Source organism: Zeus faber, assembly GCF_960531495.2.
Source record: "Zeus faber genome assembly, chromosome: 9".
NCBI lineage: Eukaryota > Metazoa > Chordata > Actinopteri > Zeiformes > Zeidae > Zeus > Zeus faber.
In genome coordinates, this window is record NC_137197.1 from 11,246,814 (window position 1) to 11,263,015 (window position 16,202).

General features: G+C 45.6%; 1 protein-coding gene across 2 annotated transcripts in view; it reads right to left on the reverse strand.

Annotated features, from left to right (window-relative positions):
• Positions 1-1,984: 1,984 nt before the first annotated feature.
• The window catches only part of ets1 (v-ets avian erythroblastosis virus E26 oncogene homolog 1), a gene marked incomplete at its 5' end in the record, with an annotated part of 40,295 nt that continues 26,077 nt past the window's right edge, over positions 1,985-16,202 (reverse strand). For both annotated transcript variants that reach the window (XM_080007200.1, XM_080007201.1), the window contains 7 exons: positions 1,985-2,246; positions 2,997-3,115; positions 7,542-7,802; positions 10,458-10,703; positions 11,998-12,075; positions 12,682-12,882; positions 13,929-14,048. In XM_080007200.1, coding sequence (XP_079863326.1) covers positions 2,031-2,246; positions 2,997-3,115; positions 7,542-7,802; positions 10,458-10,703; positions 11,998-12,075; positions 12,682-12,882; positions 13,929-14,048 — 1,241 coding nt within the window. In that variant the 3' untranslated portion in view covers positions 1,985-2,030. The remainder of the gene's footprint in view (positions 2,247-2,996; positions 3,116-7,541; positions 7,803-10,457; positions 10,704-11,997; positions 12,076-12,681; positions 12,883-13,928; positions 14,049-16,202) is intronic.

The window sequence follows — 16,202 nt, forward strand, 5'->3', positions numbered from 1 at the left end:
TCCTTCCTTCCCTCCTTCCTTCCTTCCGCGCACGTATTCTGCCCCCCTCTTCGCTCCCCTTCTCTTGGCTCCTCCAGCCGTCCTCACGGCGGTGCCTCCGAGACCCAAATATGCTCGGAGAAACGGGGCGGGGCTTAAACATTCGCCGGTTTTCCCGGGAATCCGGTCGCCTCAACGCCACCGTCCTCTCGATATGAACTGATTGGTTGGACGTCATTAATAAACACGTTTTTTGACAAAGGAGGACGGTGGCGGGAAGTCATTCGGGTTGTGCTCATTAATATGCTTTTTTTTTTCAGGCACTCACGGCCAATAGTACGGTCTCTACTTGGATTGTCTATTGCGGTGTTTCCCAACCTTCTTTCTGCCACGGCACACAACTTTTCTGTTTCCACTCAAGGTGACCTCTGACCCTGTGACGCTCTCCAGTACATCACTTTTCGCTCAAAAACGGAAAAATAAACACCGAGGACTGAATTTAAGTCAAAGGCAGAACTGGGTCGAAGGCATTTGCCGAAATTCCTATCGAATGTGACCGATTTTACTGGCTTCATCTCGTTAAAAATACAGAGTTTGGACAAAATAGAACGATTCTCGGAGCCAAACCCACTCTTCCGACTCTCGCTCACCGGAGTCGAACGAAAAAAAAACAAAAAAAAAAAAACAAGAGTCGGAAGAATGGAATGGCTCCCTTTCCTGAGTGACTTGTCAAGAACTGAATCTCCAAAAAAGAGTCGAACGTTTCATCGACCGCGAATAGACGCCGCTTTCGGAGTGAAACTTTTCATGAACGCGGAGCTGCTGTTCTGACTGGAACTGACGACTTTGATGAAGAAGTACAGCCTTGCAGTTTTGACCTTGCAACACGGGAGCTAATTTGCATACCAGATTTGTGGTTTTTTTTTTGTTTTTTTTTTAAGCGGAATTTGAAACATTTTCACGCCGCACCTGGCACGGCGGTGGAAAAACACTGCTCTATAGGGGCGGCCGACGCACGCGATGCCCAAAGTGACGTTGAACCCAAACCGCCGAGAGGTCTTACAGTCACGACGCGCGCTCGTCGGTGCGCGCGGGAGGTTTGAAGGTGTGGGTTTCAACGCCAAACGGCTGCTTTCGGTGCGTCTGCTCTCGGTTTGAGTAAAGTAACGAAGCCCCAGGGAGCCCTCGTCTTGCACGGCCAGTGTCTAGTTTCTTTTCGTCTGATCGGCAAAAAAAAAAAAACTGCACATTTTCGGCCTTCACGTCGCCAAAAAGCCGAAGGGAAAAAGGTCCAACTATGTAAAAAGGATGTTATGTGAGTATTTCCACCGCAAAAATAATAATAATAATAATAATAATAATAAAGAAAAACAAAAAAAAAAACAGTTTGGCTTCTCTACGCACGCCCGCTAGGTTCACGATAGGTTTTCTTTTCTTTTTTTTTTCTTTTTTGGACAATATAATACTGGCACTAGTATACGCTTTCTCGAACAAGACAACAGAAATGAAGAAAAGACAAAACAAAAAAAAAAACAACAACACTTTTTTGGTCCGAGCTGAGGACGCTACCCTCATCTCCCTGTTGTGCAGAAAAACAGCGGCGGCGGATAAACGCAACGGTACTTCCTCCTTTTTGTTCGATTTGGAATTTTGGCAAACGGGTTCACCCTGCTACACTCTCTCTCTCTCTCTCTATCTCTCTTTCTCTCTCTCTCTCTCTCTCTGTGCTCTCATACAATCCCTCTCGCCCACCACAACACTGTCGGTTTCTTTTCACACTCACACACACACACACACACACACACATGTATCTCTAATGCAACAGAGTATGAATTTGCACTTTTGGCATGAGCTTCCTTTTAAGATGAAATGACAAAGACCACAGTTATAGTCATAAAACCAAAAAACAAACCCAAAAGAAATGGATCCCCCCCCCCCCCCAAACAAACAAAAAAAAAAGTTTTGGACCCACCCCCCCAGTCCTAAATGCTCCTTAAATGTTCCTTTTTAAAAAAAATTTTTTTTTTTTTCTTTAACGGTAATCTTTTCCTTCACTCGTCGGCGTCGGGCTTAACGTCCAGCATGGCGTGCAGCTCCTCGGGGGTGTATCCCAGCAGGCTTTTCAAGTCACAGACGAAGCGGTAGACGTAGCGCTTCCCCGACGTCTTGTGGATGATGTTCTTGTCGTAGTAGTAGCGCAGGCCCCGGCTCAGCTTCTCGTAGTTCATCTTGGGCTTGTTTTTCCTCTTGCCCCACCGCCGAGCCACCTGGACGGGGACACGCGGCAAAAACACGCTGGAGTCAGACGCAACAGTCACCTACTGCCAAACTGTGCATATGATATTGTTATTACGTTCTCTTATTTTTATGAGAATGTTAGGACCATGTTGATGTTCACAGTATGTGTACAGTTCTTATATATGTATGCAAATCTTGGTGCTACAGGGAATTATTGTGCTGTTGTTTGTCGTGATTGTTTATTGTTATTTATGAGGTTTAATTGCATTGCTTGTCGCTGTTTTTCAGGTTTATTTCAAATTTTTCCTCGTTTATTATTAATTTTAGGTTAATTTGGATTATCTGTTGTTATTTTTTAAGTTAATGTATGTTGCCAATTTTTCAAGTGTTTTGTAATTTTGTAGATTTATTGCTTATTGCAACTTTTTCTATTTCATGAATTATTATCGCCCTTGTTTTGATGAGAGCTGTATGTATCTACAGTGTACGTACCTACCTACGTATTTATCCATCCATTCATCCATCTCGCTACATATGCATCAATCGTTCTAAATTCAGATGCGTTCATTAGAGCTTCTCAAACCTGAACAAAAAGTATATATATTTAAAAAAATATATTTGCAATGCAATGCAGCCCTTCCACTCTGCTCAAACATGGCCGTCCTCAACATGTCATTTAGGCAAGGAGAAGCCGCGCCCAAGGCTCGGGCAGGGTAAACAGACATGCAGCTCATCTGGAGAAGCGCTCAGGACCTCCCGGCGGGGTCGCGACCTCTCACCTCGTCGGGGTCGGAGAGCTTGAACTCCCAGCCGTCGCCCGTCCAGCTGATGAAGGACTGGCAGGACTTGTCGGTCAGCAGCTCCAGCAGGAACTGCCACAGCTGGATGGGGCCGCTGCCTGCGGAGAGAAAGATGGAGGACGGGGTGAGAACCCGGAGGGACGGGCGGGGATTTAGGGGCGCGTGTCCGCCGCCGAGTGAGACGTCGACCGACACGGGGATCGGAATCCGCGATCTCGGGTTCTCGCACCGAAATAAGTTACCTGGAGAATGAATACTAGACGCTGGATAGGATCTCACAGCATCAATATTACAATTTTCCATTCAATTCAGAAATCGAAACAACTGAAATAAATAGGAAGCATCGATCAATCCAGCACTGATGCATTCAAATGTATTAGCCGGACGAAGAGAATGTCCATTCAAAGGCTTCAAATCTTAGATCGGAATTATTGGGCGGTGAAGTCGACGTCCTCCCAAACACACAAGAGTCCCATTCATCACCGCGGCCCTTTTGTCCGGCGGTCGCCATGTGCAGCGTGTGAACGGCCGGCAGAACATTTCTCGAATGTTTCCCTGCGAGTTCCACACGGATGAAATCACTTGTTTAGAATGAATCCGCCTCCTGACTCACAGGCCAGTAACGGGATCTGTGAGGGTCTCCGAAAAAACAGGCTCCGAGCCTCTCTCTCTCTCTCTCTCTCTCTCTCTCTCTCTCTCTCTCTCCCCATCAGCGGCAGAAATTATACTTTCTGCTCAAAAATCGGGGGGTTTCGGGAGGGGGGGGGACACAAATTAGGCCTAACTGTAGACTCAATCACACTAATTGAAACGGCCTTCCTCAGTCACGGTTTAACATCGTCTCAGACTCACTAATCGAGGTCTAAGTGAAGGATTAAATTAAAGCTGACCAGAGGCAGGTTTATCTTTGGATGATCTGGACCGAGACCAGCACCAAGACCAGACAGAAGGAGCTGGCCGGTCCATCAAATAACCTTAATAAGTCTCGGACTTCCTGGTCAAGGACTGATTGATCTCAAATGAAGCAACATCTCAGAAAGGTCTTTTTAAATTCTGGTCTGGATTCATTAAAAATCCCGATTTAGATGAAACGTTGTCCGCGACAACCGGCCCAATGTCTCGAAATGAAGTTGCACGGATCAGCCACTTCACTGCGGCTGTAATGGAATGCGTAACGTCATATTAGGATTAAAAGTTCGGGATTGTGACCCATTTGCATCCAAAACATCCAAAGACTGCAGTTGATACAAAGCGCTGCTGCCAGGCTTCCAACACGCACCGAGAGAAGCCACCGCATGAAACCAACCTTCCCTGCCCTTCACCGGTTCCCTGTGAGTTTTAGAACTGTTTTTTTTTTGATTGTACTGCTTGTTTTCAAAGCCTTGAACGGCCAGGCTCCTGCCTTCATCTGTGATCTGCTCCCTGCTCCTAATTGTTCCAAAATCTGCACTTGTTACTAAAGGCGATTTTAGGGCCTTTGCTGTTTGGGCCCCTCAGCTGTGGAACTCCCTGATGAAAGACTCACTTATATTGTGTGGCTTTTTCTCAACTATAGGTATTTGTTTTACTATTTTTTTAATTACTTTTCCTTGTCTTATATTCTTATATCTTTGGAATTGAAGTCCTTTTAATATTGTTTTTATTGTAACGCACTTTCTAACTAGTTTTTGAAAGGCGCTATATAAATAAAGTTATTATTATTATTTGCAGACTGTGCAAATTAGCTGTTAACTGTTCACTGAAGTGAAGTGAACTTCACAGGTATTGAAGCGCACTAAGAAGATCGTTAGACGTAATGGAAAAAAATGAAAAAAAAAAAGAAAGAGAGCGAGAGAGAGAGAGAGAGAGAGAGAGAGAGCTGAATGCAGCAGGAAAAAAAAAAAATTAAAACGATTCTGCCTCTGCACTAGTTTACTGTGGTACACTTTGATCTTGCGGCTTTCGGTAGATACACAAAACCCACCCAGTTTCGAAGGCTGAGATCACACCTGCCAGAGTGTGTCTTACACTTATCACAAGAAAATAGTCCCTTTTTCAAGGAACTCCCCACCCCAAAAAACTGTACGTACCCCCCCGAAAAACGATGCATCTGGCGAGCAGCGAATGCCTCCGCACAACACTGGGACTCTTTGAGAAGAGGAGGTTTTGGACTCGCATTCCTCAGAGTCTGCTGCACTTACAGTGGGCGCACATACAGTGGAGCAAACCAAACCCCCTTCCAACCAAGCAAAATCACTTTCCAAAAATATACTCAGAGCTCCCATTGTGCGTCGGAGAAGACTAGAATGTGGCCAAACCGGGCCGGGTGGTGCTGGTGGTGGAGGAGCTGCAAAGATCTGCCCGGGCTCCACACGGAGGGCGCAATGTCAAGATGGAAGGCCGCCGCTCGGACGAGGTGAAGGGGGGGGCTGGGCAACGTTTTGAGATGGCGACTTTAGAAAAAACGGAGAGGGTCTTAATGAGGTGAGAGAACGGAGAGATCGGGGGTCCAAAAAGAAAGCAGAGCACATCCCCTCCGCCGATTGCTGCTCCCGACGGGGGCGGCCAGAGAAGGATGAGGAGGAGGAGGAGGAGGAGGAGAAAGAGGAGGTGGAGGAAGAGGAGGAGGAGTGGGAGGAGGAAGAGGAAGAGGAGGAGGAGGAAGAGGAGGAGGAGGAAGAGGAAAAGGAGGAGGAGGACCACTCCAATTCTACCTTCGTTCAGCCCTCCTCCATCTCTCTAAAACACACAGACCAGCATCCATCACAGTGCAATGACTGTGGGTATAAATTGAAACGGGTTCCTCCGCTCTTCACTTGGAAGTGCAATATCAAGTTACCAAAATAGGATATAGCGTAAAAGTTCCAACGTCCCACAGGCACGACCTGACGACGGCTGCTGAGCCATGTGGCAACCGGTAATTCCACCACAAGAGTGGCTGAGCAGTGCAAAGCAGGTTTTTACTAGTGAAGGTGCATTAAAACCCAATTTATTTTTATTGTCATTATTATGATCATTATTATGTCTATACATCTGAATACACACCAAAATATAAATTTGATTTATTATCCCATCATGGTTGTGTATTGATTTCATATAATTTGAATAGATTTTAATCTTCTCCACTGTGATTTGAACGGCTCCGCATTCCAAATGAAGGCGAGGACGATGTGTCGGTTCTGAGAAACGAACGACGGGACGTGCACATGGTCCAGCGTGAGCTCTGCACCGCAAGATACAAGTACGCATTGTGATATGCAGTAGTTATAGGGTTTTTCTTGGAATACCAGCCGCCAAACCACCCTTTAACGACCCCTCGTGACTGTTTAACCCAATCATTTATACATTTATGAAAAGAAAAAAAAAAAAAAAGAAAGCATTCGGGTTTTTTTTCAACAGTTACTATGTTATCTCGTCGCCTTCCACTTCGGGGTCAATGAGTCATTACGGTTTTCGATCGCCATGAAGGAGAAAAAAAAGACATGTAAGCGGTTATGAAACGAAGGGTTCGCGAACTGAGAGTATAATTGGACGGCGAGCGCGCGCCGTCGAGCTCCCTCGACGTCATGTGCGGAACCGGGGCCTCACGAGATGAACAGATAATTCGGGTGTAATTTTTCTGCGTTGCTAAGACGACCTGGAAAAAAAAAAAAAAAATGAAATGGGTTGCGATGTGGGCTGCAGATAACACGTGGTGGGGCGGTGAGATGTGAACAAAAGAGAAGAGAAGCCACGAGCAAAAACTCTACTTGTTTCCTGTGCCGCGCCTCCAGCCGCCAGGGTTTAAAAAAAAAAAAAAAGAAAAAAAGTGTTTTGTTTTGTTTTTTTTGTTGTTGTTTTTTTGGCGTCGTGGCTAAAAGTGGTGCATCAAGGTGCCTTTTTAGAGCGTCGATACGGAGCGCGGGAGCTACGCCCCGAGTAGGTGTTATGAGCGGAGGAAGTGCTAAAAAATGAAGTAACTGTGACTTGTGTGACATCTATAGAAATATGTAACGAGGAACTTGGTGTTCGCCGCACTTCAGAAACCACTTTACTGACAGAGTACTACCCACTTTGCATGTTTTGTTAATTATATACCTCAAAACGGTGAGCCGTGAGATTATTATGTTGAAAAATCCCATGTGTGACTTTACTCACCCGGCACTTTATAAGAAACAGCCATCGATTGTATTAGTGTCATGCATGCACTCCCCTTTATGCTGTTCCCAATGTTGGTGGCGGGGTCCGCCTTTCCCAGCAAGAATGCACAAATCCAGCGCACGCCAGAAGGGAATTTGATGGACCATCTGAGCGAGTCGTGGGCAGTAAACCGTCCTCAACCTGGGATTCAAAATTCCACCCCACGGGAGCAAGGAAAGACAAACCGACCGCGGCAAACTTTGGAGAAAAGAGAGCGAGTTCGGAGCTGAGAGGAGGGTGAACCTGGACGTTTACCCGCAAAAGAAACGTCCAAATCCGCCCGACGTGGACGCCCCTTACGGCTTAACAAGGACATTGCTAAGCTATACCGCAAAGGGTGACAAGACTCTGGGAAAGGCGTCTCACCTGTGTAGCCGGCGAGCGCGGCGGCCGGGATGACGGGCTTGTCCTTGCTGAGGTCCGAGCGTTCCCTCACGTAGTCCTTGAAGGTGCCCTTGGGCTTGTGGCTGTGCAGGGCGCTGGGGTAGTCCTCCGAGTCGAAGCTGTCGTAGGAGGGCACGCGCTGCAGGCTGCTGAACGACGACTGGCTGCTCCACGACTGGGTGAGCCGCTCGCAGCTCTCGAAGCTCTCGATGCTCTCGAAGGAGTCCTGGCCGCCGAGCTTACCTGGGAGCAAGCACACGGTGGGGAAAGGACGGAGGGTGAGTGGGCCGCTCGGCGCTCAGATACGCGACTGCGGACTGTCGACCTGGTCGACGTCCAAGTTTTTCGGGGGCAAATAGAGTCGACGGACAAGTGCTCTCAAAGGAGCGCTATGGTATGCTGCTGTCGACTGGAAGTAGAAGAACATCTTCAAATCCAGTTCCAATGACGTTCAGTCTCTTCCTTCTCTGGAGAAAGGTGTTTGGTCTTCTACGTGTTGGAGTAGCTGAACGCTTCCAAATTATGGCAGCGATAAAACATTTTTTAGGGGCAAATAGAGTTGATGGACAAACGCCCTCAAAGCAGTTTGTGCCCTTTGTTCCAATGAGTTTTCAGGGCGCTTCTTCTCTCTTGAGAAAGGACGTGTTGGAGTAGTGTAGCACTTCCAAATCACGGCAACTTCAAAACCGTCTTTAGGGGGAAAATACTGTTGACCAACGGGAGACGTAGCTCAGCAAACCGACTCCACATGGCTTTCCCTGGCCCCCCCTTGTTCTCGAACGAACCCTGACTGATTCTTCTTTTACGTCACGGTGCTGTTTTTTTTTTTGTTGTTTTTTTTAACAACCTTAATCTGCCGTTACGAACATAACCGGCCATCGGTATCTCTACTTTACCGTGTCTGAAATGAACGGTCACGCTTTTTTTTTTTTTTTCTTCTTCTTTTTGCCTTCAGCGCCAGAACCGTCTAGAAACCTCCCAAACACTTTGCGTTGGTCGCTTGGTGTCTTGGAGGTGGGATATTAAGCCCGACTGGCTGAACGGTAAACTGTGGTCAGATTGAAACTTGGGTCTTTAACACGTTTAATGGGCGCAAAATCCTGAGCGGTCCACCTGATCAGACGGTTATATAAGCGCAAGGCTCTAAGTTGTTACTAAGCTTTTCCATGTTGGACGGCTCATTTCATTTCGCCACAGCCGCCCATTTGGCTTACTTTCCCAAATAGAAGGACGATCACATAAATCGCCCGGCTATTTCAGACCTCGGGGGGTGGGGGGGAAACGAACGATAAGAAGGGTCTTCCAATTGAGAGCCATTAATGGATTGCAGATAATTCAATGCCCTTGTCTGATGCTGAAAAATCTTCAATTACTTCAATTGGGGCCAGATGTGGATATCGGCCGCACAACAAATACTTTCCCACGTTACGGGGAAAGCGCACCGCCATGCCAAAAACGCTTTGGAATTTATGATGCGCCAGGATTGGACATCGTACCTTCCGCCTGGAGCGGGGGGATGCTCAAGGCATTGGACTGAGGCCCGTACACTGTACGTCCGTAACTCCCCGATACCCCCCCTGCTGTGCGTTTGTACAGCTGCGGGGCGGCTTGAGGAAAGATCGGAGCTTTACGGCTTCGGAAATGTCAACCAATAATGTCAGTGTCTCCAAACCCTTCAGCGGGAGGGGAGAAAACAACGTGGCGCATTCGGGGGGGAAAAGAAAACAAAGCAAAGAGAGCGAGGACGCCGACACCTATGGCTCTTACCCAGAACCCTGAGGTTGACATAGGTTGCAGAGAAGTAGGTTGTTATTCTTTGAAGGTGACGGCCCCTCAGCCTGTTTTGCATAGACGCAGGGAGGACAGACAGACGAGCATAGGGCGCGCGTTGTGGCTTTTTTTTTTTTTTCGTTCTTCTTTTCTTTCCGTGTTTCACTCTGACAAAAACAATAGAGTGTTCTCTTGTTTCCTCAAGCCAAACGGCGCGCACAAGGCGGGTACGCTCGAACCGCAAGGCGACCGAGCAGAAGGCCTGCTTTTCTTCTGCCTTATGACATGCAAAGTGATTTGGCGCGACAAGATTTTGGTAACATCAGCAAGAGAACACCCACACAACACAAGTAAAGCATGCAGACCGTTTTTTCACACTCGAGTCACTTTGTATTAGATACAAGTCCAGAACTGAGCATTGACTCAATATCGACATCCTTTTGTGTTTCGGCACGGTCATTGATAATAAGGTATGATCTTTCCGTGGCACGCTATTCTGTATTATTGGTAATAACCTTTATTTGTATAAAACCTTTCATACACGCCATGTCACTCAAAGTGCTTTACCGTGCATTAAAAGGAGATTGTGATAATAGAAGCCAAGCAAACAGGCAAAATGCATTTACAAAGTAGAATAAAAAATAATTTGAAGAATGAAATAATTAAATACAGGGTTGGAACAAGCATGCCTCTGCGAAGAGTAAGAATTAAGAAAATAATATATAAGCACACACTGTGGTGTAGAAATCTATAAATATTTGGTTCGTTCCTTGTCCAGGCCTGCTGTAAAGTCTACAGCAGTGGTCCCCAACGTGTGGTCCGCAGACCCCCAGGGGGTCCTTCAAGAGGTTCCAGGGGGTCCGTGCAGCACCATTCGGGAATGTGCAATAACGACTGTTTTCATCCTTCACTGTTATTTCCACAACTATAGTATGGACAGGTATGGAACGTTGGACCAAATCATAACTCACGGTAGAAATCATCTCAGATCGTGCTCCCAGAGACAAAATGTGATCGAAATGGTGGCGGGGGTCCGTGATATGGAAAAATGCTGAGGATCATGGGTCTAGAGCATTGCCTCTCATCACCCTCTTTTTACTCGATGTATCGCAGAAATCTGGACCTCACCTCTGCTGATGCGTCCCACGCACATATTGTCCGGTGACACCACTTCCTGCTTGACGGAGAAGTACTCCCCCTGCAGGGGGTTGAGGGGTGTGTCGCGCAGGATGACGCTGGTGTACTCGCTCTCGTATTTGAGTGTCAGCAGGTCTTCCGAGCTGATGGGGTGCAGTGTCTGGTAGGACTCCGTGATGAAGCCGGGCTCCGAGTATTCGGACGGAGGAACGCACTGAGCGTGCTCAATGCCGTAGTCTGCCGAGCCAGAAAGGAAGTGAGCCACACAGAGGGCGGGAGGAAACGGGAAGTTGTGTATAAGAAAAGCCATTTCGATTGAAGGAGGAATTATTAGAATTTCTGAATTTTCTTTCTGGTGCCAAGCTAAGCAGCAACCAAAATCTGAGTAGATGAATGGGAAGGCCTGGAAAACATTGGAGGAAGGTGTAGTTGAGTGTTTAACATCAAGGGACGTATAGAAAACTTCTGTAAAACTTGGAAAACAGAAGTCACTTTGGGAACTAATTAAATAATTCATCTTTTTTTTTTTGCTAAATATTCCATGTCATCTTCTTTCCTAGTTTATTGTTGATTTTTTGGTTTATTTTATTGTTAATAATTATGTTTACCATTTTTTTTTATTGTTCATTGTTTATTATTGGGTTTATTATCCTGATTTATTGTTAGGTTTATTTTTGTTGTTTCATTTCATTATTGTTGTTTTTAGGTTTATTGTATATTGACAAGATAACATTTATTTGTTCATTTCTAGATTTATTGTACATCACTAATTTTTGATATATTTTTTTAGGCAACTTCTATAGTTTATTGTACAATGTGTTGTCATTTCTTTCTATTTCTATAGTTAAAACTTTATTCATATTGGCTAGTATGTTGATGTGTGCTGCTCTAAAACTAATTTATCTATCTATCCATCCATCTATCCATCTATCCATCTATCTATCTATCTATCTATCTATCTATCTATCTATCTATCTATCTATCTATCTATCTATCTATCTATCTATCTATCTATCTATCTATCTATCCATCTATCTATCCATCTATCTATCTATCTATCTATCTATCTATCCATCTATCTATCTATCTATCTATCTATCTATCTATCTATCTATCTATCTATCTATCCATCTATCCATCTATCTACCCATCTATCTACCCATCTATCTACCCATCTATCTACCTATCTATCTATCTATCTATCTATCTATCTATCTATCTATCTATCTATCTATCTATCTATCTATCTATCTATCTATCTATCTATCTATCTATCTATCTATCTATCTATCTATCTATCTATCCATCCATCTATCTATCTATCTATCTATCTATCTATCTATCTATCTATCTATCTATCTATCTATCTATCCATCCATCCATATCTCTCTCTCTCTCTCTCTCTCTCTCTCTCTCTCTCTCTCTCTCTCTAGTAAATTCATGATTTCTGGCTAAATGTTATCTCCGTCTTCACAGTTTAGATAGACTTAATTTGCGCACAGCAAATGATTACCGAATTATTGGTACTTACTGACAAAGTAGTCTGAGGTATAGCGGGATTCCTGGAAGTTGGAGGTCAGTCCGTTGACAGGGAAATGCTTTGTTTCCTCTGAGGAGAAAAAAAAAATAACGGGTGAGAAAGCACGTCAGCGACCTCCTCATTGATTTCTCTTTTCTTTTTTCTTTTTTTTTTTGACGTACCATGTAACCGCATCCACATGATAAAATATTCATGAGCCGAGCTTAATTGTGTTTTCCTTTTTGGCTCCTGTTACTATCGCTAATGCTTATAATGCTCGATCTGGACCTCAGCTCTGACAGAGACACTGACGTACACTCCTGCAATGCTTGATATTTATCACCTACGGTCGTTTTTTCGAATAGAATGGAAGTAGGAGCTGCAACTGAATCAATAAGGGCAAATAGTGGGCTGGGTGTTTTCTCAATATTGATCATCATCTTCCTCATCAATGGAATCCTCACCATGAATAGGATTAACTGTTTAAAATGTAAAAAATAAATAAATAATAATAATAATAATAATAATAATAATAATAATAATAATAAAATAAAACAAATAAAATAAAGTTCATCCTTTTACTTCACCTCACCCTAACCCATCGCCACAAAGGCCAACAGACCAAAACCGATCAAAGCGGCTCATCCCAACATGCTGACGCGCTCCCGCTGCTATCGTTCAGTGTTGTGCACGGACCTTTCTGCAGCATCTCTAGATGCTCCCAGAGGATGTCGCCCACGAAGTCGGGTGCCAGGTCCAGGAAGCGCTCCTTGCCCAGGGCGCACAGGATCGCCCCGCTCATGCAGAACTTGCGGAAGTCCACGCTCTTCAGGCTGAACTCGTTCACCGTCCACATCAGCCACTCGGCCACGTGGCTTTCCGTCCACTGCTTGGGGTCTGAGGGAGGGGGGGCGGAATATGTGGTGGTTACGTTCAATATTGATGCATGTTCCATGTGTCAACTTTCAAAGTGACTTACAGTACAATATGACTCTTGATTCTTATTTCTAAATTGAGATTAAGCCTAAACCCTAGTTTCCCTACAGGCCTAGATGAACAAAATATGATCAAATATAGCCAGGTACTTCCTCATGTTGTACAGTATAGACATTGCTGGTAAAACAGAAGTTCAAAAACTTTATTTAAAGATAGCAGCTAGTTTGGCTACATGGTTTGAATCGCAAATCTTTTGGTCACTTTTCAGGAGCTATGGAAACCTTACACCCAATGATGACTGAAGAACTGCTGGAACTGAACACTTAACCCCTTTGACACACAGTGTGGTGAGTGAATGACATGAGATTACTTTTAAATGACATGTCACCAGATGGTGGTAGCAACATCTATCTATCTCTCTCTCTCTCTCTCGCTCTCTCTCTCTCTCTCTCTCTCTCGCTCTCTCTCTCTCTATTAAATTCATTGGTTTGGTTCTGACATGTTTTTCACCTCCATTGAAGAACCTCCATTGGATTCATTGGATTTTATCACGTTTGACATTTCTAGCAGCTACAGCTACTGTGATATATTGTGAATATTGATAACCGTGTGGAGTTCTATTCCTGTGTAGGGCCTGGCCTCTAAATAGCGCAGGGAGGCTCTGCGGTCAGTCCTGAATTAGTGACACGGCTTAGTATTTTCACTGTCTGTCTCTCGCTCTGTGTTTATATCCAGTCAGTCTGCCTCAACCTATGACTGCAATGCAAGAGCATTTTTTCGTAAATTAGTGGGTGTCTCCTCGCCCTGAGAGACTCTTCCCCAGGAGGACGCCGCCATTACGTCTGAACCGAGCACGTGAAATAATCTGACGTCTGTCCGGACACGTGACGCAGTTTTGTGATGACTAATGCATTTCATTTGGGAAAATTGTTTTTTCCCCTCATGATAAAAACCACTGATTCACCATAAGGAATCCATCCAAAAGGGTTTTTTTTTTTTTTTTTTACCTTTGGGAATCCCCAGCCGCTGCTGCTCCTTGGTGAAGCCGCTGAAGGTCTCCTTCAGGGCCTGGGACATCATCTCTTTACTCCCTGGAGTGAGCAGGGGTACGTCGCTGCACTCCAGATCTGTCCATGACGAAGGAGAGAAGGGAGAGAAAGAATACATCGTTATTCATTGACTATTACATTATTGCCAGTTACTCTGGTGAGTAACGATGTGTACACAGACACACATAAAAACCAAACACCTATCGACCGTTGTATCTGACTGTGATCAACACCTTCGCTTCACTATTACAACCTGTCTAGACAGACATTTTCTTGTCATCAGATCTAATCTTATCCCATTTGAAATGATGACTGAGTGACCCAATCCATTTGCATCACCAGGATAATTGATTGGATTATTGGCTTCTTGCAATAAAACAATAAAATGCCCTTCAAATGCTGTCCACGATATCCAAGAAACCCCAACCTGGACAACCAAAAACCAGAAAGCCAGGGTCTTGGCCTGGGTCTGGAACCGGACCACTCCAAACACATGCATTCTGGGTGGGACACTGAGTGTGAACTTCCCAGCGTGACCCCTGACCCCCTGCCCTTGTTCCTAGCATGTCGCCACCGTGCACAGTAGGCCCACTGTCGCCGCTCACAGCCAAGGCATCAAACCCTCAGGCGGTCTGGAGGGGGTCAAGGGATGAGACGGTGATGTCACCAGAAAACTGGAATGGGGGTAGGGGGTAGGGCTGTCTCGAGGGTCCCGGACAGACACTGGGCTCACTGTTCTCAGTGGACACCCAGCGGGGGAACAGGGCTCCCTTTGATGGCTTTAAACAGTGCCTGATGACTTGAGCTGATCAAATTAAGACAGACCAGGCTTGGAGAGAGCGGTAGAAGATGGGGCAGAGGACTGGAGATGATGAGGGAAGGAGAGAATTAACTCCCTTTCCCTCAGGCAACAGTCACTAGAATAGCTTGCTGAGAACTAGAGCACCAGAAGCACAAGATGGAAGAGAAGGAAAATGAGAATAGCGTTGAATATGCAACGCTGCCAAACTGATTACTGAACTGTCCATTATCAAAACGATGTGAAGCAGAAGAACCGACTGACAAAATAAATATGTTGTCTAAAGATTTAATGATACACCACTGTCGGATGGTGAAAAATGATGACAACCCGGGGTCTCTAAGTGTCTCAGAAGACAAAGGCAAATAGCATCTGAGACAATTTGGGTCTGCCTCAACCTCTGTGCCATCCTCCCTGTGGTTCTTCGCCATGCATTAACCAAAGAAGAAATCGGATTTCACCAAAAGAGACTTGGCTCAGCAACAGGAACAAGCTGATGAGATGTGACCAGAAGAAGACGTCTCATCGCCCCCTCTGGCAGCAAACTCTCATTGAACCCAGACGTCCTGGCATCTCCTCCGGCAAAGCGGTTAGATGGACCGGCGCTACAGTTCATGCCTGTTTTCACCCTTCGCTGACGTCTCGACCTCGCCTGGAATGCAGCAGCTGTCCTGGTTTCTTTTTCCTTTTTTTTTTTCTGTGCCTCTGTGACCAACATCTGTCTGGCTCTCTGCGAAATTGGGGTCCCCCAATTTGTTGTTTCCGTCTGCCTCTCTCCGAGAGAGAGAAAGCCCAAAATAAAATGAAAAAAAAAAATCGGACAATACCCCCTTTGCTTCTCAGCGTGATCTAATTAGGCGTACAAGTCCCCTCTTGATCTTTTTCCTTCTTCTCCTGGTATTTTAGAACGCTCCATGGTTACTCGGCAATTACAGTTGTTTTTGACAGTGAGCATTTCAGGAGTACTTTTTTCCACCTCTGAGCAGTCGCTTTAATGGAAATTGCCCGTCAATTGCTGCGCCATTTCAGTTAAGAACGCTGGACGCCGAGTTGAGAAGTTCGCCTCCTGCGCGGAAATGAGGCTGGTTTCTTTGCACACGCCTTGCCTCTTACAACAGAGCTGTCTTGACCTCCGCCAAGCAACATTCCCCATATTGCCCCCCCCCCAAAAAAAGGAAGAGAAAAAAGTGTTGCAAAGTGTTGCAAACCGAGATGGGGACGGGGCTCAGACAGTCTGGGCTTTGAAGTGAAGGCGAAGGCGAGAAGTGGCAGTTTATTTGACGTGGATCAGGTGGGAGGAGGGCGGTCGTCTAAACCCCTTGCCTCGCTCGCCGTCTCTTTCATCAATCGCGCCGCAGCCTGCACTTGCCCACACGGACTCAAACCTGTTTTAGCACTTAATCCCCCATCAAAGACACTCAACACCACATGGC